At 41.7% G+C, this 27,956-nt stretch overlaps 1 protein-coding gene across 1 annotated transcript; it reads left to right on the top strand.

The window, feature by feature from the left end:
* The first annotated feature begins 332 nt into the window (after window positions 1–332).
* Window positions 333–26,410, top strand: LOC121951877 (fibroblast growth factor 12). Its single transcript, XM_042498363.1, has 6 exons — window positions 333–1,318; window positions 2,547–2,594; window positions 6,500–6,610; window positions 12,674–12,777; window positions 25,269–25,467; window positions 26,043–26,410. Exons 1-6 carry the CDS (start codon window positions 1,123–1,125, stop codon window positions 26,156–26,158), a joined length of 774 nt encoding a protein of 257 aa, XP_042354297.1. The 5' UTR covers window positions 333–1,122; the 3' UTR covers window positions 26,159–26,410.
* The last annotated feature ends 1,546 nt before the right edge of the window (window positions 26,411–27,956 follow it).

Genomic DNA, 27,956 nt, shown 5'->3' on the forward strand with positions numbered 1-27,956 from the left:
AATGACTATGAAATCACGCGCGCGCACCCAGTTTCCCCTGCATAAACACCCAGACAGCACTCCTTGTTTATATGTTTTATATTCAGATCTTTTCTTCCTGGAGATGATCCATCTTTTCCCCCCTGTACAGCCCTCCGAGAATTCCTAATACGAACCTCAATCACGTATGATTGCGTTAAAAGAGTTGGAGAGAGAGAGGGAGAGAAAGAGAGAGAGACAGAGAGAGAGAGAGAGAGAGGGAGAGAGAGAGAGAGAAAGAGAGAGAGAGAGAGAGAGACCGTCCACTCTCCCTGTCGACGATGTAACACACCGACTGCATCCATTCGGGACGCGCTGGAAATAATGCTCCGGCTACTTTATTATTTGTGCGCTACAACAAAAAGCACTCTGGCGTGTGTTCGCCTCAACTAATTGTTGCTTACTCCAGACGAGAATCCCTCCCTGCAGGCTTACATCTCTGCAGCATCCTTGCAGAGAAGCTGCCGATTCCATTTTTCCCGGCTGCATTTCGAGGTGCCATCGACAGAACCGGAGACTGGGCTCAAGCAGATCTGTGCTCCCGCACAGCCGCCCGGACCGGCAGGTCTCATTCATCGGTGTGCATGGGAGTCAATTATTAGGAAGTTCATTTCACCAGCCACGCACAAGCGTCTCGTGCATGGATTTAGGTTGACGCGAATGATTAAAGGGAGCCAGAGGCTGGTGTGCAGATGATGATTACGAATCCGTGCTCGTCAGACGCGGCGCTGTTCACCTGGAATACCTGAAGCTCTCCAATGACACGCATCAACTTATCAACACTGTTGCATGTTTTGACGGCTGACATGTCGGCCCCTGTGGCCTAGCCCGTAGATATATCAGATCGGGTGTTGATCGAAGCCCCTGAGTGCCAGAAACTCGCAGAATCACTGTCCCCTCCAGAGGATGCTGCCTGACGCGCAATGATGCCCGGGACTCGGAGGATTTTCTGATCAGGATGACATTTGGTTAAAACACTCGTGGACACACAGAATCAACTCTCTCGTTAATTTTTTTTTTTCATATTGCGCCAATAAGAAGCTGCAACAAGATCCGACCTCTGCCCAACTCAGACTCTCGTTTTTTTAGACTCGGTTCGGGGAGATGGCCGCGATCGCCAGCTCCCTGATCCGGCAGAAACGCCAGGCGAGGGAGTCGAACAGCGATCGGGTCTCTACTTCGAAACGTCGCCCCAGCCCCAGCAAAGACCCCCGCTCTCTGTGCGAGAGGCATTTCTTGGGGGTCTTCAGCAAAGTCCGTTTCTGCAGCGGCAAGAAAAGACCCGTTCGGCGGCGTCCAGGTCAGTGCTAATATAGATTTTTTTTTTTTTTTTTTTTTTTTTTTTTACTGATGTGTGTTATGTGTGCGTATGGAAGCGGTTTTCCTCAGCACCCCCCACCCCGCCCCTCTTCGGAGCATTATACTGCAGTCAAGGGCTCCAATCTAAACCGGAGGAGAAGGTAGATTTTCTCCGCGGTGCGAAAAAATCCACCTGTTTCCATTAGGTCTTCTTGTTGTCTGTCGATCCACCGCACGAAACAACAACCCTCCCCCATATACCGAGCAAGAGCAGCCTGAATGTAAAGGAAATGATCCATACTGAGCTGTGACGTTACCCCCTTTTATTTATTGTGCTCTGATCAGAATAATCAATCACCCTGGAACTACTGTATCCCAGTCACAGCTTGCATTGCTCCAATATGTTTAATTTCACACACTTCATTTTTGCACCCACCTTCCCTCACATGCACACACAACTTGAATACACTCAAAAAGGCTGCTTTAAATTGCCTAATCCAATATTACTGCAGATTGGGGTACAGAGGGGAGATAAGTTGCACCGCAGTGCACCAAGGCTCTTTTGAGATTAAATGTTTTAATGGTAAATGTTTATTGCAGAGAGGGAGCTTTACTGCAGTGAAGGGAGGTATAGCTTTAGTGATTAAGAGCTACTCTGGCTGTATTGATAGACACAGGCTCCGTGCCTACTACTCCATGGTATAGCCCCCCCCCCCCCCCCTTTTTTCTTTTTTCCCCCGGCTCTGTCCTGGTGCACAGATAACAAGCCAGTGCTGCAAGCCAGCCCTCCCCAAACCCAGATAGTTCTGTGTGTGATGAACAGCAGTCAGGTCCAGTCAGAGTCCTCGGGTGAGGGATGAGGCAGGAGGACAGACAGACATCATTTTTTGTAAAGGGAGGACAACGGAGACAGACATCCAGCCAGACAGGCTAAATTAAAAACGCTGTCGCCGCGCAGCCTCATCAGACAGACAAACAATCTCACAAATGAATAGAAACATACAGACAGACACAAGGCCTCCAGACACTGTTGGGCAGGTAGGTAACACCTCGTCAGCTGACACATACATGGCCAGACAGAGAGCACTTCCTCTAATTGATCATCCTTATCTGTCCACTGATGCCTTTGCCAATATATTTGCATATAAACAGCCGCTACGCTGGAGGATTCATGAATTCTGCCTGTTTAAAAGACTGTTGTTTTTCCTTCTATTCCCCCCCTTCGTAAGATGCACCCTCGAAACCTCCACAGGTGTCCCATAAGGGCTGCAGGCTAGGTCAGTAGCTCAGCCTCCATCCGTGTGTGCTGTGTTTCTTCTCGTCTCCACCCCATCTCGCGCCCATGTCGACTCCCCCTCGGCCAGGGAGGGGGGTGGGGAAGGGGTGGGGCAGAGAGGGAGGGACGGGCGGGGGGCTTCAACACCTGTCTGACAGCCGACGACCCTCTCCCTTGCTGATCTCTTCTCTTTCATCCCTCCCTTCTGTGTGGCTTTCTTGGATTTCTTAAGCTTAATTTTGTACCTGTTTTATTTTTCCTCGTAACTAAAGCCCTCTCCTGTAGCCAGTCGTTTGTCCCCCCTCTATCTTTGTCTTTGGCTCTGTCTCCTCTCATTTTGTTCCTGCCTCATTCTCTTCGTCAGTCTACGTCGGATTATCCTCGCTACTTGTTCTGTTTCTGTAAATATGTGTCAAGCACTGCTGTGTAAGTGTAGTAGAGGTCCTTATAGTGTATTTTGGTGTACATGGATATGTCATGTTTTTCCACGTCAAACACTTTATCAGAACAGGTGATCATTCACCATTTCATGGTCATGACGCCATTTGTCGACGTACCTAAATGTTTTTGTCCTTCTGTATTGGTATGAAGTAAATTTATTGACGTTTTAATGGCCCGCACACACACAGGATGATTTGCTGTATGTTGCCACTGGAAGACATTTTTCTTGCACAAACACACGTTGTAAACTCTGGAGTTTGGCTTGAAGCCGTTCAAACATGCACGCGCGCACACACACACACACACACACACACACACACACACACACACACACACAGCACACCCTCTCTGCTAAATGATTGGAACTGATGAGCCGTCAGCGATTTCCCATGTTGAGATCTTAATTTATGGAAGGGTAGTTATCACGTGTGATTTACCGATGTGTACACTCCCATGTACTTTCACACACACATAAGCGTGCATACATTCTCCTCACCCTGCCTGTGATGGATGATGAAGGGCCTGTCCCAGGGATTGATGGCCCCATCCCATGGGTAGGTGAGTTGGGGACTGATGGTCAGGATGATGTACAGTTGAGGTGAACCCACTCAAGTTGGGGGTCACTTAGTCTTTCTATGCGCTGTCTTCTGTGAAATATAAAAAGAACATATGTACCTGTAGTGATTGCAGTGACCAGCCTTTAAGTAAAGCTTTACCATGGATGGATTACTAAACATGTCTACTGGGGTCCAGGGGGCAAAAGTGTCAGGGGGGGGCCTTGGCTTTCACTTGCATTTTATCAAATGTTAAATTAACACATACCATCTTGAAATAGATTCAAAATGACCACAAAGAGACACAAAAGGACCACAAAGAGATGCAAAGGAACTGCAATGATACACAAAATAACCATAAACATACACAAATCAACCGCAAGAAAACACAATATGACTACAGGGTGACACAAAACAACCAAAATGGACAAAAAAACACCTCAATAAGACCAAAGGACTACAAAAGACACAAAACAACTATGAGGAGACACTAAATAACTACAAACAGACAAAATGACAAGAAAGACTCCAGTATACCTCAAAGAGATAAAACAACCAAAGGAGACTCAAAAGGACCAAAAAACAATGCAAAGAAAATGCAAAGAGACAAAATAACTTAAAAAAAAGGCAGTCACCACAAAGAGACACAAAGCAACCACAAGGATACACAAAATGACTACAAAGAGATCAAATGAAAAGCAGGACAAAGAAAGAAAATACAAAGAAAATACCTTAATAAGACACAAAATTATCTCAAAGAGACACAAAACAACCACAAAGAGTCTTAAAATGAGCACAAAGAGACACAAAAGGAATATAAGGACATGCAAAACATCCATAAGGAGATATGAAACAACTACAAAGAGGAATGAAACAATCACAAGGAGACACGAAATGATTACAAGGTGACATAAAACAAGAAAGGCTGATGCAAAACTATCCCAGTAGGACAAAAATGACCTCAGTGAGACACATTACCCCAAAGAGACTAAAAATGAAGACACAAAACAACTACAAAGACACGCAAAACCACAACAAAGTCTGTTTGTCTTGCTCCTATGGGGCAAAGGTGGTGAGGCCATTTGTAAATATGTGCCCAAGTGCCCGATGTCTCATAATTCGCACGCGGACTTCACATCTGCTGTTACTATTGATACTTGATTTGGCTAAAAGTTAAATTTTCTCTCTTTCTCTCTCTCCTGATATCAACAATGTTTCTTTCTGCTTAATCATCTGGGGTTTTGCACACTGAATTGCAAAACCTTCAGCTCTTCTCGTGACCTTGGAGGACAGTCAGGCGCACTCATATTCCTTTAATGCAATCACACACGTCATCTATCAGAACATGTCATGAGCCCTGCAAAGCAAACATTTTCTGTCGCCGTTTATTTAGTCACACAAAATGAAACTGAGCTCCAATGTAATCGTGAAAAAATGCTTAATTTGTTTCTTTTGTCAGGCAGAGAATAAACAAAGGATTACTAATATCCAGCATCTGAGTTGATGTCTGATTTCAGTGAAGCTTGTCTCAAAATCTCTGCTGCTGCAAAAACAAACACGTTACTGTTTTCAGATTTAGTGTTTCAGCACTCACAGAAACCCCTAAGAAACATATTAGTTCCATATACATACTTTATCTTTTCTTTTTTTTCTGGCAAACAAGCTTTACATCTCCAGCGTTTTCTTGTCAAGCCACAACCCAAGCCTTGTTTACTCTAATGGTGTCATCTGACTCTGACTGCTGCTTTTGCACAAACTCAAAAGACTTGCCGGACATTAGACAGACTGCGGAGACCGCTCATACATTTCCCCCTCAGATAAACACTTTTTTTTTACACATCTATTTTTTCCTGGCATTGCCTGAGGCTGAGAGTCTTTCTCTGCCCCGAGCTAATCCTCGTTTCCACCTGCTCCCCCTGAAGTGTTGAGCGCTTCAAGCAGCACGCTGGCCTGCTGCCAGATGTCACAGCCTCAAAGTTGGAGGTCGGTTCAGGGTTAGTGCAATGGGAAAAAATCTTAGAAACTTTAGGTCAGTTTCCTTTAAGGTCAAGAAGCATTGGAGTCCTTTGGGATGAACCCGTTGCCTTAAAAAACCTTAGAATCTCTTTGAGTATCAGTGATATCAATCTAAAACTCCACAGTTGCTTCATACCAAATAAAGAAATTGTTGGCATGTCAGTGTACATTACAAAGTAATTTTTAAAAGGGGTTTCTAAATGATGCGGAATCAGCCATTTTTCTGTACCTGACAGAGTTAGACTTTAAGAAAGTACCAGCATTCTCATTGATTTTCTGTCATAATGTCCTCATCGTAAAGGCCTTTCCGTCAAACAGCTGTTTTGGGTTTTATGTGGTAAAACAGATGACTCATTACAAACTGTCCATCATAGTTATACTAATATCCAACAGCTGGTAAGACTTAAAGATCTGAAGTGCTTCTAGTGTTGTAAGTTTAAGTTTTTGTTGTAAGGCAACTCCGGAGGCTGGACTGTGCCAAAAAAAACAATAAGACTTTTTAAATTGTTAACTATAATTAAGTATTTAATTGATAAATATGTAGAGATTTACTTCATAAACAAACATGATTAATTTTGTATTTGAACAGTGCAGTTTCTAAAGGCTTTAATTTCAATTTAAAGGGCGAAAAAAAAGTCTATAATTGTTCTGCTGGTACTTTCCATCTTCCACAGCCAACTTGTCTCCTTTATTAATTAAACACTGTGCATTTTATGTGTGTGAAACATGTGTTTGTAAAACATTTTAACTGCTTGATATAAAGAGCTGTGAGTGTGCAAACACTTATGAGAACTGTGTTCTGACATATTCTTGGTGGGGATGGGGCTGTGGCTTGGCCGGTGGTTTCGTGTGTTGTCTGTGTCTGTGTGTGTATGTGTGTGTGTGCGTGTTTCAGAGCCGCAGCTGAAAGGCATCGTGACACGACTGTTCAGCCAGCAGGGTTTCTACCTGCAGATGCAGCCGGATGGAACCATCGACGGCAGCAAGGACGAGAACAGCGACAACAGTGAGTGGAGCGTTATGGAAGCTACAGCTTCCAGCATAAAACATTTAATGGCAATGAGTCACTTGGTTATATAATATATTACCACATTTCAGAAGCTGTGCTTTATCATTTTTAATTCTTATGTAACTGATGCCAGCCTAAAGCACTCCAAAATTAGTTTATGATGCTCTCGTCGTCTTGGATTGTCAATATAAAAAACCTACATATATAAAAGGAAACTATCCCCAAAGTCCACAAAGCAGAATGCCCTCTCTTCTGCATCTGGTTACCTAATAGCATGCATGAGATATAACTGTACACATAAATGTATCAAAACCTATTCATGAATTCTAGGGATGCACGATACTACTGGCACGTCACTGGAATCAGAAAAGATCAACCCTAGGTTGAAGTATTTTTCTTTTTTCTGCACATTAAATAAATATTACAGACAATGAAAATCACTGTATTTCATACCTCCATCTGCTGGTGGGCCATCACAACAAGAGCATGCATAACATGATGTTAATTCCACCACAGATGATGTACTTGATGATCACTAAAACTAGGTGGGGAAAAAAGTGGAAATATTGATATCTGTATCCGTTACCAGCCAAGTGAGTGGCTTTTAAATCAGCATATCGGAAAACAGCAAAAAATCCAATATCGTGCATCGCTTATGAATTCTTATCCAGTCATCTCTAAAGTGTACCATTCAAGGTACGATATTTATGAGTAAATGTTCAAATTTCTATTCCCAAGAAAATCAATTCCAACATCCCTGTCCTGATCCCTCGTAGTAAACCATTTCTAGTGTGTATACTGCATGATTGCAAACGTCACAGTGTTTTGATTGATCCCGCTCTGAAGTGCGTGCGATTATCACAGCAAAAATTCCTTACTGGGAAAACCCATCCACTGCAAAAACTGTAGCCCCAAAGCTTCATTTGTAGCCACAAGGATCCCTCCCTGAACCACTTCTTTGCAATATTTCACCAACGATCGACTTTCCATAGTGGGCTACCAGTGGATAAATGGTCTCTGGGGAATAGGCCCCTAAAGATATCACACCCTCTTCCACTCTCACAGGGACAGAAAAACAGGGAAAACCAGTAGAGTCTTCTACATTAAAGCGTATAGGCTTTTCTATGGGAAGTGAAGGATCAAGGAAGAGATATATGTCTGCGGAGAATGGTCGTCAAAGCGATAATGACGACGCTCCCAGTCTGGAGTGAAGCCAGACAGGAAACCAATCATGACCTTTCTTCTCTAAAACATCCTGCCAATCTTAAAGGAAGCCCGAGCCAAAGCTGCTGGACCATAGCAGTCATGCGGTGAAAAGAACGTGCTCTCCCTGTCACTCGTCGTTTTATATTTTATGAGGGGATAGATCTTCAGTACTTATAGCTGGAAGAAATGGTCTTCAGGACAAAAAGGATTACTGCGCAAACAAAGAAAAGAGAAAAACATTTCCTCTGTGCACTGCTTTTTTTTTTTGGAGCCTCCATTGTGCTCTAAAGGTTTTTAACTGATGAGGTTTTTGTTGTATATGAGGGTTTCCCCACCTCTAGGTAATCCTCTTGTTAAGCAGTCCCGCTGGCCCAGGGATGGAGGAATGCAGTGAATAATTCAGCCAGAGGAAACTAAAAATACCACCTTCCCCGTTTGTACCCAATGAATAATTCTCTGTGAGATGCCTCGAGCTCAGAGATGGTCCGAAGGAAGACACAGAAAGAGAGCAGAGGAGAGCAGGAGGTGCAGTGAGAGGAATTTGAAGTGTTTTGAGTAGAAAGATAGCGACAGAAAGAGGAAAGAGATAGAAAGATTAGGTATTCAGATCTTGCACTAATCTATTGATTGCCTGGCTGGATTATCAGAATAATAGATTACCCCCCACCCCCACCCTTGAACTAGCCACCCGTCTGACCTGCAGCATCTTCTCAGCGGCAGATGGAATACAGTAATTTATTTTCAGGGGGAGGTTCAGTGGAACCGATGGGATTGAGGAGCATGACGGTGCCTGCATACTAGGTGCGACCTGAGCCCCAGAGTGCATTTCAATTCCATTTTTTTTATTATATTGCTATGAGTGCTGAGACAAGGACACAACTGAACAGCAAATAGTTTTAGCTGGAGAAATGCATCAAAAATAAATGGAATTCTACTTTAATAAAATCAGATCAGATCAAAAGACTTGTTTGACCGCAAATACTCGATAAACTGTGAGAAGTGATAGGATTGTTACCGCATTATGTAAAACTGCTTCAGTGGTATGCATGGCTGACTGGCAGAGCTACGCTTAGCTAACTGCAAGGGCTGTGAAACACCGTTCAATTAATTAACACTCATGTTCAAATTTGAGCAGTTATTAATTTGATTGTCATCAGTTGATCGCCTGCAGTAATTACCCGCACACACTGCAGCGCCTGAAAGATATTGCTGGTTATGAGACACCTGCGACACAGGCGATCACACCCCAGCTGTCTCTGATGCTCCTGGTTGATGGATGGGATGAAGCAAGACTTTTCTATTAGTTGAAGACCAAGTTACTAATTTCAAGTACTTTATGAAGTCTGGCATGAAGAGGTGGTGTCAAGAGAATTGAATTAAAGCAGCTCAGTTGTCAGAGTAATATATTGGCATGGTACATTTCTCCAAACCACAAATACGTTATACTTGCGTGCTTCATATGTATAATATCAATGTTTCTAAAGTAACAAAATGTATCATCTGACAGTAATGTGGAGCTGGAGGGGACAGTGGCCTGACACTTCGGCGAAATGCCTGCCTATCTGCAAACCACAGTTTGAGGCCAACAAACAACAAAACTGATTGTGATTTAATTGTGAGTCATCGCTTTTCAGCTGCTTTTTAGGCACCAAACATGGGTGTTTTGTAGTGGGTCATTGCTGTGTTTCCAGCAGCTTTTCAGGCAAGAAAAGTGTTTGCTTTTCAGAGATAGTGCCTTTCATGGCACTATTCCAGCAGGAAAAAAAAGCTGTTGTTTTTTAGCCAAGACATCGCTGCTTTACCTGCCGGGATAAAGCCCCAAAAAGCTTATTTTTTTGCTGAGATTACCTGCCATGGTAGTGCCACAAAAAAAACAATCCTTTTTTGCAGACATCACTGCTTTACCTGCCGGGATAGTGCCACAAAAAGCAGTTGTTTTTTTTGCAGAGACATTGCTATTTTTCCTGCAGTGATAGAGACACTTACAGCGGCTGTTTCGTGCAAAGACATCGCTGCTTTACCTGCCAAGATAATGCACGAAAAGCGTTTGCTTTTTGCAGAGACATTGCTGTTTCTCCTGCCGGGAAAGAGACACTAAAAATGGTTGTCTTTTGCTGAGAGCTGAGAGCGCTGCTTCTCCTGCCATGTTAGTGCTGCAAAAAGCCCTCGTTTTTTTGCCAAAACACTGCTGCTTTTCCTCAAATGGTACTGCCACGAAAAGCAGTTTTTTTAAAGTACAAACTGCTTTTCCTGCCCGGCACAATCCCGACAGTATTTTAGACCAAAAGCAGATCTTCTCCTTACCATAACCAAGTGTTTTTGTGCCTAATCCAACCACGTTATCCACAGCATTGTTGAAATGTTTCAACATATCCGCCACATAATAACATGCAATTGTAATGTATCCATGATTTGCAGAAAAGTACAATGCCAACACGTTTTCTGGCGATTGGGTTGACTGAATACAGTATTAAATCCTGAATATAAGAACACAGACTAAAACACCTGTATTATACCAACTCTCCCATCTTTGGATTTGCGTTTCTCTCTGGATTTGGAGATGTGCCCTTGGCATATGAAGTTTGGCTCAGTGTTTCTGTAAACCTTTCCTGCAGGCTTTATTTCCTACTGCACCGGTATTCCTCACATCAAATGCACTTTCTCTAGTCCACCTGCAGGATTTGCTTGTAGCCGATTACTGCTCCACTGGAAGACTTACCGTTTCAAGGATTTTGCTTTATTGGGTTGTGTGAACCCATTTTGTCTGGCCCTTTGACGATACAAGATCCCTGGAAATCTCTTAACTCTGTCCCTGCACCATCCCGGCCGCTCTCTTTTCTCGGCGAGAGATGGGATTGAGGTTATTAAGGAAGAGGAATCACCTTCAGAACAGTCATCAGGTACTCTAACAGTAGTAATTATGGAACCCATCAACGGCTGGAGCTGCAAATAGAAAAGTCAGACATTTGGAAGGTAGCTGAATGACAGCTCCTGTCAGTTGTGTAATCTTTTAGCAGGCAAATGAGAGCAGGGACGGCAGATCATAATTATAGCAAAATAGTGGACTTGCTTGCCATATTTTATGCCTCCTTTCCTCTCACTTTCCAAGCCAAGCTATTTCGGTGAGTCTTTTGAGGGCCCTATTGCAAGTATGACTGCTCAGAAAAAGCTAGAGTATATTTTGATAGGTGGAGGTGCTCTGGGGTGAAACATTCGAGGGTTTTAGTGATTCCTGAGAGAACTGTGGACGGTGCCTCTGAGAGACACTGCCAGTCATCGGAGCGACAAAGGCAGCAGCCATGAAAGGAAAATGGAAAGAAGAACGAGGGAACAGAGAGGGGAAGGAGAGCGTTATGACAGAAAAGTGAAAAGTGATGAAAAAGGAGATTGAGAAGGCTGAGAAAACAAAAAGTTAAGGTGCTAATGGATTCACATTCTGCCAGTCTAACCCAAACATCCGGCCCCCAAGGGTATATATAACTGCAAGAGTGGTCAGTGTGTATCACCCATACCGGTGGCCTGAGGGCAGTTAGACCATTGGCAGGCGAAAGCAGCACGTCGATATTTATTGAGTGAAATTGAATCTGCTCGGAGGACAGACCCGTGTTGGCACATGTCCTCTCATCCCCGCCAGCTTTATCTGATAGTCCCGATTGCCACTTGCAGAACAATCATCCCAACACTACAGGGAGTAAAGAGTGTCCTCACACCTTCACCCAATACAGCCCATGAAAGTCACAGTCCTCACATTCAAGAGAACGAATCTACAGATTAAATTATGTTTGGATTTGTAGAGGCATTAAGTTGAATAAAATGTATGTTTGTTCAAACATCTTTGAGAGCGTACATGTCTTGTTACTTTGCTATACTAATTCTTGAGTTTACTACAACTTGTATGAAAGAAAAAATATTCATACTCACTAAATTAATAAACATTTAAGTCTTAGTTATGGGCATCTTCTCTGTTTTACAACAGTGGTGTTGCACTCGGAGAGCCTTGGAAGGTGCCAAAGCGCACAGAATTGAATTGCTTCATAATGTGGCTTTAAAGGCCCTGAAAACAAATGTCCTTCATCAGCTTATTAGTATGATTGATAGAGTCCAACATGAGTGCACAATTTTCTGCCTAAGTTTTGGTTATTTCATCCGAAAGATTGCTCACTGCTTTAAAGAAGGCAGGGCTAAGTTGGCAATACGTGATGTCACAAACTTCCATGCACCAATCAGAATTTAGTGACTGATCAAAGAATAACTTTTTACAAAATTATACCTAAAATTGTTTCTTTCTGACTGTCACAATATTAAACCTAGATACTCTTGAAATGGCGCTTCATCCAGACTAAGTGTTACGGATAAATTATTAAAGATTTGAAACAAAATTTCAAGGGGTTTTAAGGGCGACACAGTTGCAACAGTATGCTCAAACCAGAGCTTGTGCATTTAAAAATCACATAAATACACAAAACATGTATGTAATTCATCCCTTTTGTCAAATATATTGTCAGACTAGTTGAGGAACTTTCTACTCAGCCTGGTGGGAAGATGTTTACATAAAACAATGACGCTTGTAGGATGATCTGCAATCCTTTTTTTTTTTTTTTGACTGGAAAGTTTTTGATTTTTGCTTTAATGTTAATGCTTCACTGTCACACTGAGGTGCGTCATTGTTCCCATTGTCCTGTTCACTTTACTGCTGATGGAGAGCCAAAGAACACAGATCAGAGGCTGTCGTGTCTACAAGAGTTAAGTGAAAACTCAATTGTCCTATTCTGCCCTTTCTGTCTGATGTCTCTCTTTTGTCTCTGCCTCTTTGTATCCGTCCATCTGTCCCTCTCTCCTCTGTCTGTTCTGCAGCCCTGTTTAATCTTATTCCTGTGGGTCTGAGAGTGGTGGCCATCCAGGGAGTGAAGAGTGGCTTCTACATCGCCATGAATGGCGAGGGCATGCTCTACAGCTCGGTAAGATACGACCTCTTGCACCAGTCGTGTCATAAGGCCGTGTACGTGTGTACGCTACCAGCATGTGTATTAGCTCATTTACACGTGTTGTGTTTTGTTCCGTTTGTTGTCTCTTCTAATATCCCACTGCAGCAAAGACTCAGCCCGTCTAACCCCTTTCATCTGCGCTCCACTCGAGAGCTCCTCAGATGTGCCTTTGTGTTTCTGTGCAGCACTTATTCCCCCCCTCTTTGTTGTTGAAGCAGCACCGCGCATGTTTTACATTTAATTTGACATCAAGTTCAGTGCTCAGCCCTTTTAAAAATGCCTCTTCTTCTTTTACTGGCTACTTACGGAGGCTCGTTATGTCGCAGCTATAAACCCAAATAATACTGAATTTCATTGTGATTTTGATGCGGCTGGGGGTCGCTTTGTTTAACTTTTTTCATCTTGAGTTCTTTTCTGAATTCTTTTCATGAAAAGATACAACTGCAAAAAAATATTTTTTTAATATGAATGCAATCTGAGCTTTGAAACATTTTCATTTGTTTCAGAAGTAGATTTTTTTCCCACTTATGTTTTTGTACTGGCCAAATGTTAAGGATACACCGATTTATGAGCTGAACAGCAGCATCGACCAGTTTTTACCTCATTGACTGTCAACAAGAAATTTGAATGAACACAGCTGTTTGAAGGAAAAATTTGTTTATGTTTTCACAGCAATAAAAAATAGATATTAGAGGGGGAATTATGATGTATTACATTAAATATTATATATATGAAAAGGGGAAATAAATAACAACAGTATCAGCTATCAGCCAAATTGTGTTTTTAAACATCTGTATCAGCCCAGAATTTCACAATCAGTGCATCACTACCAAAATTACTGCATTATTCTAAAAGTTCTACGTTTGCTTTGAAAAAAAACAAAACATTATCTCATCACATCAGCAGAAACACTCTTTCTGGTTTAAAATGTAACTCATTTCAAAACTCAGTGGGGGGGAAATATTGTGAAGATGGATATTGTATTTGCAGTGTAAGACCTAAGGAGCGTATACGCTCATGCGGGTAGCAGATGCACAGGTGGGGGTGGACCCAGTCACAGATGTCAGCTGGAGATAACATTAAGTCATAGCTGTCGAATTGAGGGTGAAGACATGTTTCTGGAGCATGTTTGTGGAAATGAGTTGCAGCGGGAGAGAGAGAGAGAGAGAGAGAAATGGGGTGGGGGCACAAGCAGAGATGTAGAGACAGGGAGATATCCCTAGTTGGCATAGTTACATAACCACCAGTCTCATGTTTCCTAATCCAGTTGAAGATGCAGAAGAAAGGAGAGGATGGGAAGGCTACGTTACCCAAAAACCTCTGCTGAGGGACACTGTGGTGGCTGTCTGATTGCGACACACAGCTCTGATAAATGGCAAAAGCTGGAACTCACAAACCGCCCATCAAACTTTTTCTTTTCTGAAAATACTCGTAAAATCTATGAAGGACAAAGCGAGGCCAGCGTCTGCTATATTGCAACTTACATTTATTGATAAGGGAGCCTCTTTACTGCGAGACAGACAGGAGAACATTTTGAAATAGAACAAATAAAAGGTGTACATGCTGCATTTAAAAAAAAAAAAAGTCTCGTAAATTCATCGCCATTGTTTCAGAAAGGCATTCTCTCTCAGCACAACTTCAGGACAACTCAGCGCCTCAACAGGATGTATGAGCACTCGCAAGTTCAGAGAAGGACGTACAATAAACGCGCAGGCTGTTATGACTCACCCAGGTAGACGGATTCATTCATCATTGAGGCCCATAAACAAGTGCACAATTCACAGACCTACTATAAGGCTTATAATAACCCTCCACCCACCTATCTGCGTCTAATTAAAGTTTAATGGTGCCCAGACAGCAATCTTTTAATTTATTAAAATTGAAGTTTGGGACCCTGTATGACCTCCACAACCTGCCCACACACACACAAAATGAAATCATCATTTGTGTCAGAGTACAAAATTATTAATAACTGCAAGTGATTCAAGACCTCAGTGTCAAACTGCAGCAAACGTGACTCCGGTGGTGTAATGTGACAAATGATGATAGTTCTCACAGTTCTTAAGTATTTTTTGGGAGTATCTGTACTTTACTTGAATTTTTGGATTTCTGTCAACTTTCACTCTTACTCCATTACATTTCCTAAATAAAATGTTTACTTTTACTCTAATACATTAACCCTAAAGATCTTTATTAATTACTACAAAATAGGGGAAAAAGGGAGACAGGGACGGATGGATGAAGGAAGGAATGGGAGGAAAGGAAAAACTGGATTTTGTTCTTCAAATCATTTAAGTTGTAAAAAAGTCCTTGTTTTAATTCAAGTGTATTACAGGCTCAATTTTTAAGTTGGTGTATGTTACAAAGAAGTAAACATCATAATTCTCAAAAATCTGACTACTTGCTTTTTAATTAGAATTAAAATGCTATATAGAATTTACTGGGTTCCCAGAAATTTTCATGTTCAAAATTTCAAAACCTTTCCATGACTTTTGAAGGACCCTTAATTGCAACCTTTTTTTCTTCTTGTCCCCATTGCCCAGCATTTTCCAACATATCAGATTCAAACTCTATTTAAACTGAATTTCAGGTAGCTCACATACATGAAGAGGGAGCTGGAATGGAAAAATGGAGAAACGTATGTGATGGTACACAAAATGTCACAAATCGACAAATTGGGGCGATGTTATGTTGACAGCACCAGAAAATATATTTGCCATTACTTTAACCCAAAAGATTGCTGAAACAACTTAGTTATCTACCACAAAATGTCCTTAACTTTTCCAAATCTTTCAATGATTTTTACTAATTTCATGACTTTTACAGGCCTGGAAAACATGATTATGAAATTACATGACTTTTCCAAATTTTCCATGACCATGGGAACCCTGAATATAGCACTTTTCAGGCTCAGACACAATGCTTTCCAGATTAAAAGTTTTACAGAATAAAAATAAATGCATTAGAAACAGATAAGAGAAATAGGCTCATATAAGCTAATAAGACTGGTGTAAAAGAAATAACTATAAATACATACATTTATATATAAATAAGACACAAATAAAGGAAGAAAAAGTATGGCTTTCAGGTACTTTCCTGCATGACTATTTGTACATTTTTGTGCATCGTTTTTTCATATTTTTGACCTTTCTAACACAGGAAGAAGGGGGTGTTTAAAAAAACACTTTTTCGGAGTAACAGCTGAAAGGCTATTTTAATTAAAGCCATGCAGCGAATGCACTCTCTGGCCATATGGAGGAGGTCCGGTTTCTCAGATGTGAAGCAAGGGAAAATCAGCATGCAGTTGTAAGCAGAATGCGGGTGGTGGGCCGGATCACAGGGAGGCTTACAAGCCTTGAAGAGCCACCGAGTGCTCATAAAGGGGCTAAATTAGCATGCAGAGCTCAAATAGCCTCTGTTTGTGTCTCCGACTCCTACTGTTTACCAGTTTAATTTACCAATACAGATTATGTTTGCGATAGACAGTGTGTTGCAGCGGGAACATTTTTGATCTTTATTCACACTTTTATGAGAGCTCTCACGGTGCAATCACAGCCACAAAATAAGTCCTTTGCTTTTATCTTCTAATACTTTCTTATGCATTTACTTCTACTATTATTTGTTCAGGTCTTTATCTTTTTCTTTTTTCCCCACTGACCTCCCTCTCTTATTCACTCTCATTTCTTTTTTCAACATCTCCATTACCCTTTTCAAACTTTCTCACTGCTCGTTTTGACGTTTTGCTTTGTCTTCCCAACATCTGAGAGTCAAGATGCACATTTCCCTCTCTCTCCCTCAGCCCCCCCGGGAGATAATTATTGTGGGATATCCTCCGAGCCCTCAAACACCAGAAACATTGTTTTTCTGTTTCTCTCCCTGCTACTTGCACCGTCTTGTTAGTGAGAGAATGCGACAAGCTTTGTCTTCTGTCTGAAATGATTCTGAGAAGTTGTTGTGTTGCAACATTGAGAAGCCGCTCTCAGTCTTTCATCTAGGTGTCAAGTATCTATCCAGCCTGTTTACAGATACTGTTCATCAATTAAGTGGTTACGTACATGCTGGTGGCTGGTTGGTTTCTCTTGTTGGGAGTGCAGAGCTCGCTGTCAGGGCAGTTGCTGATTGGAAGCCATGGGTGAGTGGGGTGATAATGCTTGTGTGGAGTGCTTAGCGATGAAGTGCGTGGGGGCTGAGCATCTACAATGAAGAGCTCCCTTCCATTATTTATAACACTTCTCAATATGACCTAGTTTACTGCACAGCAGTAACCACTGTTCCCTCCCTCTCTCTCCCTCTCTCTCTCTCTCTGTGCCATACAGCTACCGAACTTATATAAGTATCTCAGACAGACATATCTGTCCATAGCTGTGCACACACTCGACAAACGCACACACACACACACACACACACACACAACGGCCTCTGAATTGTTGTTACTCTTTGTTTCAATCAGCTACTAATTTTACTGCCTCTTATTTATGTCCCAGAAAAAAAAATAACGTGCCGCAGTAAAACCTTCACTGAAGGCCCTGAGGGACAGCTGAGACAGAGTTGGAGTGGAAGGTCGGGGAGAACTTCAGATTTTGTTCAGGTGACAAATGATGTTGCCCATTTTGTGAGCAGTCTCCCCCCTCAACCCCACACGTCTTGATCTTTTTCTGTCTTGAGCAAAAGTCAGAAGGGGTTATTTTGCAGCAAAAACTTATTTGGAGTATGTGCGGAAAGTTTTTTGCTTTAGGGCATCTTATCTGTAGAATTTTTTTTTATTTAACTGCTTAACCCTCTGAAAACTGCCTGGCCGTCCGCAATCTCAGCCGACATTCTCGTCTTTAAGAGGCTGTATAGTGGGCTAAGTTTTTAAGCTAGTTGTTCAGGAAGGGGGGCTAAAGAGCACTCAATAATAAGGTAATATTTTGGAGAGTGACTAAAAAGAGTCTTCCCTTAACTGAAATGCCCACTTTATGCTGATCTCACGCATTTTGGAGCGAAAAAACATGCTGTTTTTTTCATGTAGTATAAATGTGTTATTTTGCCCCGTTCATCTACATCTCAAACTAATCTTTAGGTTTCCAGCTTTCAAATGATGAATACCAGTTTTATGTGGCACACACTGTTGACCTGCAATCTCCCCATAAAGATCCCCTGCCCCACCTTAAACAGACAAAAATAGATCTGTGGTGTGTCGCAGAGGGTTAAAAGTGTTGTATGTAACTCTGGAAAAAGGTCCCAGGTCGTCAAATACTGACACTTTGGATGGGTAGTCAGACCGAACCCACAACCCCAAGCACTGGTATTTGATGACCTGGAAATAGGTCCCAACAATCAACTATCTTTTTCAAGAGTTACATATAACACTTTTAATTTTCTATTCTATAAAATGTCAGAAAATGGTAGAGAAGCCAATTTATGAGAGCTGACATCTTAAGACTGTACATGACACACTGCTAACAGCCAATGTTTAGCATTTTCACTTGATAAATGGCCTCAATAATTAATCAATCATCAAAGTTGACTGTTGATTAATGATGTACTGTTGGAGCACTGGTGTACATGCTTGTACTGTCTGTCGACAGTGCGAATGGCAGGCAATGGATTGACGTGCTGTAAGGATAAAGAGGAAAGCGGATCGGAAAACTGGACGAATGGAGCATTTGAATGTGTTTGTGGTTTGATTCTAAAAATTAACCATCAGCGTCATCTTTGGAGGAGGTTAAAGAAGGACAGGACATTGTTTGATGGTGATTGACTTTCAGAGCGAGACGGAGAAAAGGATAAACAGGGAGGAGAGGGACAGAAAAGTGAGAAAGAGACTTTTTTCAGTTTAAGTAATGTCTAGACAATCCCCAACCTGAATCTCTCCCAGAATAATAATGAGCTCGCCGGGAGTTCCACGGCAGGCCTGGGATTCTCACTGAGGCCAAATCTCTCAGATACACCAGTGGCTCAGCAACCCCACCCCCCATCCCAATTCTCTGCATCTTTATCCAAAGTCAAAGGACGCCTGTCGGCAGCAGCAGGGCTCCTTAATGCAGAGCCAGAGTGCTCAAATGGAGCCAGTAACTGATTTGAATTCAGAATGCGTTCAACCCAGTTCTGTTGGCAGCCCAGTTTCATATCCATTACATCTTGCTCTCTTACTTTGTGTTTCATTTTACTTCTGCTACACCTGGACCCCAGCTTTCCACAAGCTCCAAACACTCAAACACACCCCACTCGTATCTGTTTGTACTGCATCATCTGGGATTTTTGTTGTTGTCGTTTGTTGTGTTTGACATTGTGTGACAACAGGCTGCAGACTTAAGATGCCTCTAAAACTGCTTGCTCTTCTTCTTTGCATCTCGTTTCACCTGTTCATCTTTTCGTCTTCCTGTTTCATGACTTGCATTACCTACAAATTTGCATTTCTGTGCAGTCAGCACATCTGTGTATTACATCACCCAGTGGTGAAAGAAGTAGTCAGATCTCTACTTAAAGGAGCTGTGAGCAACATTGGGAGCATTAATAGGCTATAGCAGCAAACCACTTACTGCATGTAAAGATATAGTCGAGTAATGGCGTCCCGACTCTGAGCGGAGAATGAAGTCACCATCCCTCTGTATGTTCTGTAATCCAGCCTTCTGTGTTTCTACCTTGTTCCTTGTTGTTGTGATATATGGTCCAGCTGCAAGTTCATGTTAGCGCATGTGAGTCCAAGTGTGTGTATCCCACTGTGTGTGTGTGGTGCACGGTGAAACAGCTAAAACATTTATATTCTGTCCCTAGCTTTATGGTGTTTGCACACTGGGTCTCAGGTGGACCTCTGTGTGTATTTATCTTCAGCTCCCTAATGGTAGTGAGTGAGCAGTCTCACGTGCCCAGTTTCATGAACAAGTCCTTCGCCTTTCTCCTTCAGATCGCCACGGAATATAAATAAACGCCCTTGTAACTGGTTTACTATCGCTAAGCGCAGCCTGTTAGCCCTGAAATGTGGCACGTCTTTTTTTAATTTTCCTTGTTTTTCCACGGTAACTACTTTGGTTGATTATGTATTCCTGGCAGAGGAAGCGACAGCGCGAACCTGTTGGTGTGCATTTTAATGTGCAGCAGCATGTGTGTTGCACTGAGTATGTGTGTTCATGAGGCTGTTCGCTGGTGTGTATTTTGGTGCGTTTCCTTCCCTCTGTAGTTTTGTGGTCCATGCGTGCCCATTAAGGAGATCACATTAATCACAGGAGACTCCGACCCCGTCTCTTCACCTCATATTTCCACTCAGTCATCCACAAACAAGGTACTCTGTCAAAGACTTCAAAGTCACTTACAGTCCACCCCTATCATTCCCAAGCCACAGCCAGGGTGCTTTACACAGCTCCTAGCCTTTTCATAGACAGTAACAGAGCGTCGTCCTTGTGGATGAATTTGGAGGGGATTCTACGGTGTGTCAGCAAAGCAAAGTGGCTGATTGTGAAGGGTAGGATAGTGGAGAGTACTTGTGTGTTAGTGTATGTGTGTGTGCTCAGCCGGATTCTGGCTCCAAACAGATGAAGAAGGGACAAAGCCTGCCGGAGTGTAATGTATCATTGTCTGCCCCCTACCTGCTCTAACACATATGTTCACACACACACAGCCAGACAGGCTCGACGTGACCCCCGGTGCCCCAACAGAGAGCGAGAGACGTCTGCTGTTTGACAGTGTGTCAGCGGGCCCAGATAAAGTCAGCCGCCAGCTCTCCACAGAGCTCGTCCTCCCTCCCGCTGACCAGCGAGACGTTTCCACTCAGCCGACCATGTGACCTCACCTTCCCCGAGTCCTTTACGCAGACTGCTATGCACTGCTGTGTCTTATAAATGAGCAGTCACACACACTGTGAATCATTAAGCTAAACCGGGGTGTGCCATCGAAGCAAAGACACCGATACACATTCTCCTTAAAAAGTATTGATTTTGATTGAGCGTTTAAAGCTGTGCAGATCAATATTTGCACATGAACAATAGGTCAAATGACTACAGGTAATGCGAAAGACATTGCTTGTAGTGACAAACTGACTGAATTATCACCGGGCTTTGCAATTTCCCTCAACTCTACTGAGCTTTTAAGTATCATTCAAATAAGTAGGCTTTTTCACACACGAGGAACGTTATCATAGTAGAATCTGCTTCTTAGAAACTTACATTTAGTTGTTTTCATACCAAAAGTACTCGGGAGATTGTAGTTCTTAAAGCACCATTTTGGGGGACTTTTAAACTGCTATTTCAGATTACTCTCCCTGCACAAGAGGAACCATTAGTGAAGTGTACCTTGATTGGTCGAAGATAGCCATCGTAGCATCGGCCACTGCCATTTATAAAATTCTGCCTGCCGTGTGAACAGCAGACAAACACAAACAGCTCGTAACAAAAAGTAAAAAAAACAGACCAATGGACCAACAGTGAAGCCAAAGCTTTACTATATGTGACGGTGAAAGTACAATACGATTTTTGACTTATCAAAGCAAAAGTGCCATTGCTACACTAACCACTGGCCCAGACACACCAAACTGACAACAAAGAACTAGCGTAGTTGAAAGCTGACTGTTGCGTTGCCTTACGTCACTTCACATCACCTCATGTTGCCTGTGTTTTGGCCAAAAAGTTGCACATAAACACAGTGCAAAGACTACAACTGATGGCCACTTAGCATTTACGTTCTGCATCTGTGTTGAAGGAAATTACTCTTCATGCCAGAAGGTGGCGGTAGTCTGTATTCGTTATTCAAAAAAGGAAACCAGAAAACCGTCATGGTGCTAGTCAGCTGGTTAGCACATTAACAACACAACCCAATGTTGAAAGAACAAAACATATTTACCATGCATCAGTGGACCATAACACAAGCCACCAGGAATGTTTCTGAAAAGAATCTTACCTAAAATAACAAGTTTGTTTCAAGCTCACTCCCTCCTGACTTTAGCTGTTTGTTTACTTTCCTCATTAATTTTTCTCTTGTCGTGCGCTGAGATGAAATGCCAATCAGAGCGATTTTATTCACTGTCAGGTTCTGCTGTCTCCAACGTTGATTCAGCATTCTAAAGTGACCAGAGTTTTGTTTATAGCCTGCATCCAAAAAATTCAATCAAATCAAATACATTTTTAGTAGGTAGTAAGTAGTAGTAAGTTAATTGGGATGTAGATCAGGGGTGTCAAACATCCAGATTGGAAAATGTTGCTTCAGAGGCTTTTCCATCTACACCAGAATATTCTCGGAAAATTCTCTGGAATACTTATTGTGGTCACTTTTAAAGATACTGAACATTGTGCAAAATAATGTCAATCAACAGCTTAAAACAATATTTGTGAAACACTATTGTTATGGTACATCCAAAACTTTTGATAATAATAATAATAATTATTATTATTATTGTTATTATTCCCTTAAAGTAATGCAAGAGAAAGGTTTAGTTTTGGTTAAACAAATGTTTTATCACTATAATTAAGACAATTTACATTTTTTTAATGGAAAGATCTGTAAAAAGTCTCCCTTTTGGAAATTACTGACATAAAGGTGAGATTCTTTCTCTAGGTACGTTTTTTTCCCCCAACATCGTAGATAAGCAAATGCATACTGTATGATAAATGTCAACTTTCATGTCACCGTATACCTTAAAACCGGTATATTGCTGCAATCCTATTACTCAAAAGCGTTCCCTTTAGTTCGTTGTGGTGATGCCAGCATGACCACAGAGAAGTGTAAATGTTAAGAAACATGCACATGTAATGACAGTGAGTCGTAGACTGACCGAAATGTGAAAAAATTGACACATATTGTTAAAACGGCAGTTATTTTTGTTGAGACATCTCAGTCTGTTCATCATCTGTTTTTTTCACATTTTCAGAATTTTTTTAGAATGCACTTCTTCATACTAAAAGAAAGGGAAACATTTGATGGTGTTGTTATTTATAGATTATTATGCAATGGTTTTACAAGTGTGGCCCACTTGAGATCAAATTGGGCTGTTTGAGGCCCATAAACTGAAAATGAGTTTGACACCCCTGATGCTGATAGATGGGTTTACTTTGTCCAGGTTCTGCCGACAGCCCACTACTATGGAATGCACTGAAAAGTGTTTTTTTTTGTATGCAACAGCAACACCTCCTTTCAAAGGCAGTGTCACTCTTACTTTGGATAATCCACAGACCTCACTGTGAACAGTTTTCATAGCTACTATTTCCTCAAAAGAAAGTAGTCACTGAAAATCCCCCATAGAAGTAAGTGCATGTTTTTCTGGAAATATACTGTTGTGGAAAATTTAAAATCTTATTTTTTTTATTGAGCATCACAGGCAAAATTCTTTTACCCTCGACTGTGGAAGCAGAAAAGGTAGAGAAGGATAACTCAAAACCTGGGTAAATAAAATCAAAACTAACGACAGGTAACTGATTTTTTTTTTTTGCAATTTAGTGACCCTTCTTTCTGATACAATTTTTTTTAGTGTTTCCTTTGATATTTATCTTTCACTCTTTTAAAGACACTCCAACTCTCTCACACACACACATACACACATAAAGACGTAAACAGTCACCTCCAGCAGGAAGCAGAATTGGGCTGTCAGTCAACTGGACAACCTTAAAAGGTCACAGAACCCTGCAGGATATATTAATGAATGAAATACAGCACCAAAACCCAAACACACACACACACACACACACACACACACACACACACACACACACACACACACACATACAGTACAAAGACGGTACACATCCACCAACCCAGCTGTTCCACATCACCAGCGTCTATTTTTGACACACACGACTTCCCCGCCCTTCAAACTGACTGGCTTTAGTTTTTAATTTGGCCTCTTGCAGTCAGGAAGCGTTCAGACGAAGACGAGAGCAGAGATGAGGAAAGGGTGGTGAGATTTAGCTTCCACCTTGTCAGTGCACTCTAACTGGCTCACCTGCTTTATTGAGTATAAAGTTGAGGGTGAAAGTGAGACACATATTTCATGCCCATGTAAAAAGTTATCTTCATGAAAATTAGCCAAATGAATGCATCTCAGATTTCACACAGTCAAGAGCATTGTTTTGTGTCCTGAACTGTCATGGCAAAATTCTGGCAGACGCTCAGTCCCGACAGTGTATCCAATATCTGGCTCGTCAGTCCTGTCCTGTCAGTCCTCTCCACCTCCTGTGTGTCCCCTTGACTTTCTCCTTGACTTGCGGCTTTGATAATGAAGCAGAGAGATAAAAATCTCCCATTGCTCAACATTATTCTAATAAGACTATCATTACTTAGATTCAAAGGGTGTGTGTGTGAGAGAGAGAGAAAATACAGTATGTTTACTGACCTTGGCATTGCACACATACTAGTGATGAGAGCCAGTATTGGCAGAGTGAAACGGACACAGCTTTCTTTTTTTCTCTGAAATGAGACTTCATTAAAATCCTCCGTCTGTTTTGTTGTTGGTCATGTCTGCAGGAGATATTTATGTGGATACAGAAATTGATTTTGTGTGTGTTCATGCATTTATTCATGCGTACTGTGTGCATTCCTTACAGATATACCATGCAGGATTTTTCAACAGAAACAACTGTAGACTCGTACAAAAGTAAACCCTCTCAATCATTGCTTAGGACCCACTAGAAGAGTGAAATGGTTTATCTGCAGAAACCCTCTGCTCTATATTTTGTTATTTTCTGTGTTTATGGGCATGTACCTCCACAGCGCTGAGGTGGGGTCATGGCTTTATAAAGATTGCAAACGTAAGTGGCTTGCATCCAAAAAAATGAAAATATATCAAGGCAAATTGCCAATCTAGAGTGAATCTGGGGTTGGCTTTTACTTTCACTGCTGCTGGTGAGCACGTTTGCATACAGTGACTGAAAATCATATACATTCAAAGGGATACTTTAATCCCAAAATGACAATTTGTATATCAATTACTCACCTTGTAGGTGAAGAAAATGTTTTTCTTGCATGCCTCCAGGGTGATTGATGAAATAAAAAAAGAAACGTCATTCTTGATGAATCTAAGTAGAAGGAGTCTACGGTTAACAGCAGCAACTATATCAAAACATCCGTGTACAATCCCTCACGCAACAGTCTCATTTATTCAGTCATATGCTCAGTATTTCCAAACAACACTGACATGTGAGACTATTTTATGCAGAAATGTTTTGTAATGTAACAATTTAGCGAAATTGCATGTGTTATGTGTTGGGATATACTGAGAATACAACTAAATAAACTAAACTGCTGCACACGATGTGTGACAGTTTTTAAACGGATGTTTTGATGTAATTTTGATGTTGTGATAGCAGCTCTCTTATACTTGAGTTCATCAAGAATTTTTGCTTTTTGAATTTTTTGAGCCATGCCAGGAAACAAAAATTTAAGGTGACATGGGGTGAGTAAATGATATATGAATAATTATTTTGGGGTATTATTAAGTATTCCCTTAATGCACGACCTAACATGCATTCCTGAGTCTTTCTTTTTTATTCCTTCTGCAGGAGATGTTCACGCCGGAGTGCAAGTTCAAGGAGTCTGTTTTTGAGAACTACTATGTGATCTACTCATCCACTGTGTACCGGCAGCAGGAGTCGGGTCGGGCCTGGTTCCTCGGACTCACGAAGGAGGGACAAGTCATGAAGGGCAACCGGGTCAAGAAGACCAAGCCCTCGTCACACTTTGTGCCCAGGCCCATTGAAGGTATGAGAAAGCTTGTTTTCTAGCTCTGTTAGCACTCTGCAAGCTGTTAGCACCATTAACTGCTAGCTGCCGGGGCAGAAATATTCATTATTTTCAAAAAAAGTGAATATATCGATATTAGTATCAGTTATCGGCCAAATGACTTGTTACATATTGGTATATCAGTAAAAAATTCAATATTGTGCATCCCTGATGGAAGTGCTCTGAATGTTGCATACAGCTCCTCTAAAGTCTGTTGTTTTGATGTTTTAGACTTATGAAGAGTATCCATTCTGAGATTTTTTTGGAACAAGTTTGTTTTTTAAAATATCACCTCTAACATGTTTCTAGTGAGAGAAGTGTTTGATAGATATCGTGAAAACTTGTCAGGCAATGTGATAAAAAAAAGTGCTTACTTGGCCCTAATTCCCTGCCTGGTATAATTGTCCCTCCAGCCTTACACCTGACCTTGTCTCTGTCTGCACATCCATCTCTTCAATCTGCTCTCCATTGTCCCTTTTCTGAGCTCCTCCTCTCTTTGTCCTCTCCTCTCCTCTCCTCTCCTCTCCTCTCCTCTCTTTACATCACCGCTACAGTTTGTATGTACAGGGAGCCGTCAATGCATGAGATAGAGGAAAAGCACCGCTCCAGGAAGAGCTCAGGGACTCCCACCATGAACGGAGGGAAAGCCGTCAATCAGGACTCCACATAGCAGTGGGGGGAGGGGCTTCCAACAGGGGGGAGTGGCCTCATCCTGACTCAGGGGGAGGGGCCTTAGGAAAACCCAACGCCCCCCCCCCTCAAAATACGCACCACCATCCCCTCTGAAAAAAAGAGGGCCTTGCGGCGACAAGGAGCTACTACTGTACACCCAAGACAACAAAAACAAAACTGAACTCTTGCCTGTGAAAACCTTTTAGATGAATTAATATGAAAACAGAGGAGATATATATCTATATATGAAAAAAAAAAACATTTTCAATCAGGACTTGACCAACATTTTATGCAAAAAAAGAGAAAAAGCTGTGATAAACAAACAAGGAATGGTGGTCTCTCTTCACACAAATACAAATATCTATCATTTCCAATTTATGCTGTGAAAAACAAGCTTTAATACATGTTCGATTTTCATACGTTGGTTTCTTTTCTAAATGCTACTGCACTCTCATGTGCTTTGTTGTGTTATTGTTGTCAGTAATAACTATAACATCATCATCATCTTTACTAATCTGTTGTATCTTATCATCCCAGTTATCATGGTTATTCTGGCTTTCTTTTGTTTTTTTAAACTAAAGAAAGTATTTTTTTCCAATTACTATTATTTTTTTCTCTGTCATAGTTTGATCTTGAATGCACTGTCACACTACCTGCTCTGGTGTGAGGGTAAGACTGAATGTATTTGATAGCTCTCTGTGTTGGACTCCAATGGAAACAGAGCGCTTCGGGTGGGATGTAATTTACTCAGGTGTGTACTGTAAGTGTGACTAATCGGAAAGATAGGGCTGCTTCAGGTACTCCAACATGAACTCCCCTATATTGTTTTGCAATGACGGGACAAGACTGATTCAAGCAATATAATAGAGAGCAGTCTAGTATGTCTCTAAACAATAGTAATAACAAGCTGACAGCACATCCCTGTGGCCGGTGTGTTCGTCAGCAGAGAAGGATGACAAAGAAAGTTGTACAAGTAGGTATAAAAAGTCAAAGGAAAGCTGTTTTGCTTCAATATACTCTTTAACATTTGCAAGAATTATTAGGTTTTAAGTCAAGAGATGTCTAAACTTGTCATAGTATTCTCTCCAAAAAGCCAAGGGGACGATAACGACCAGCATCAGCACTATGAGCCATGGCCAAAAAACGGTCACATTTTGCACCTCAAGAAACACAGACCCCTTTCTCTGCTGTTCGCTAGGCTAAAAATATAACCATATTAACAGTATTCATGCCTTTGAACTATATGGATAAAAGCTGTTTTTATCTCAGCAAGACAAAGAAAGTTGTTCAAGCAGGCCCGGCAGTGAGGACATGTGTTGACTAGTTTTCAAGACTATTTCTGTTACTTTTATTGTGAAAGCATTCAAGATTTCTCAACACTGGTGGACAGGGTGCCTGACTGTTTAATAATTACTGACCTGACTTGTTTTCAATATAAGGTCACAATCATCACGACTTTCCCATCACAATGGAAGCAGAGCATCTCATTGAGGAACCAGTTTGTCTGGATTTAGCCGGGGTTTGGGGAGGATGTCTTATCATCCCGGTGAGGGTATACAGTCTCCACTCCCCCCCTGGTTTTGTGACCCATGAAATGAGCCATTTGCTGCATTGTGGAGGAAAGCTTCTCTTTCATAAATCAACATGCTGACAGGGCTGTATAAACAAGGTGAATTGACTGGTACACCGCGTACCCCATGTGCGCTGCATAGCTCATTCCTAATCCCCAATTAGTTTGTCTAACTCAGGAAGTCCTACAAATGTTCCGTGAATGGGGCCAGACATAAAAAGGCTGG

Source organism: Plectropomus leopardus, chromosome 12, assembly GCF_008729295.1.
Source record: "Plectropomus leopardus isolate mb chromosome 12, YSFRI_Pleo_2.0, whole genome shotgun sequence".
Taxonomy (NCBI): domain Eukaryota; kingdom Metazoa; phylum Chordata; class Actinopteri; order Perciformes; family Serranidae; genus Plectropomus; species Plectropomus leopardus.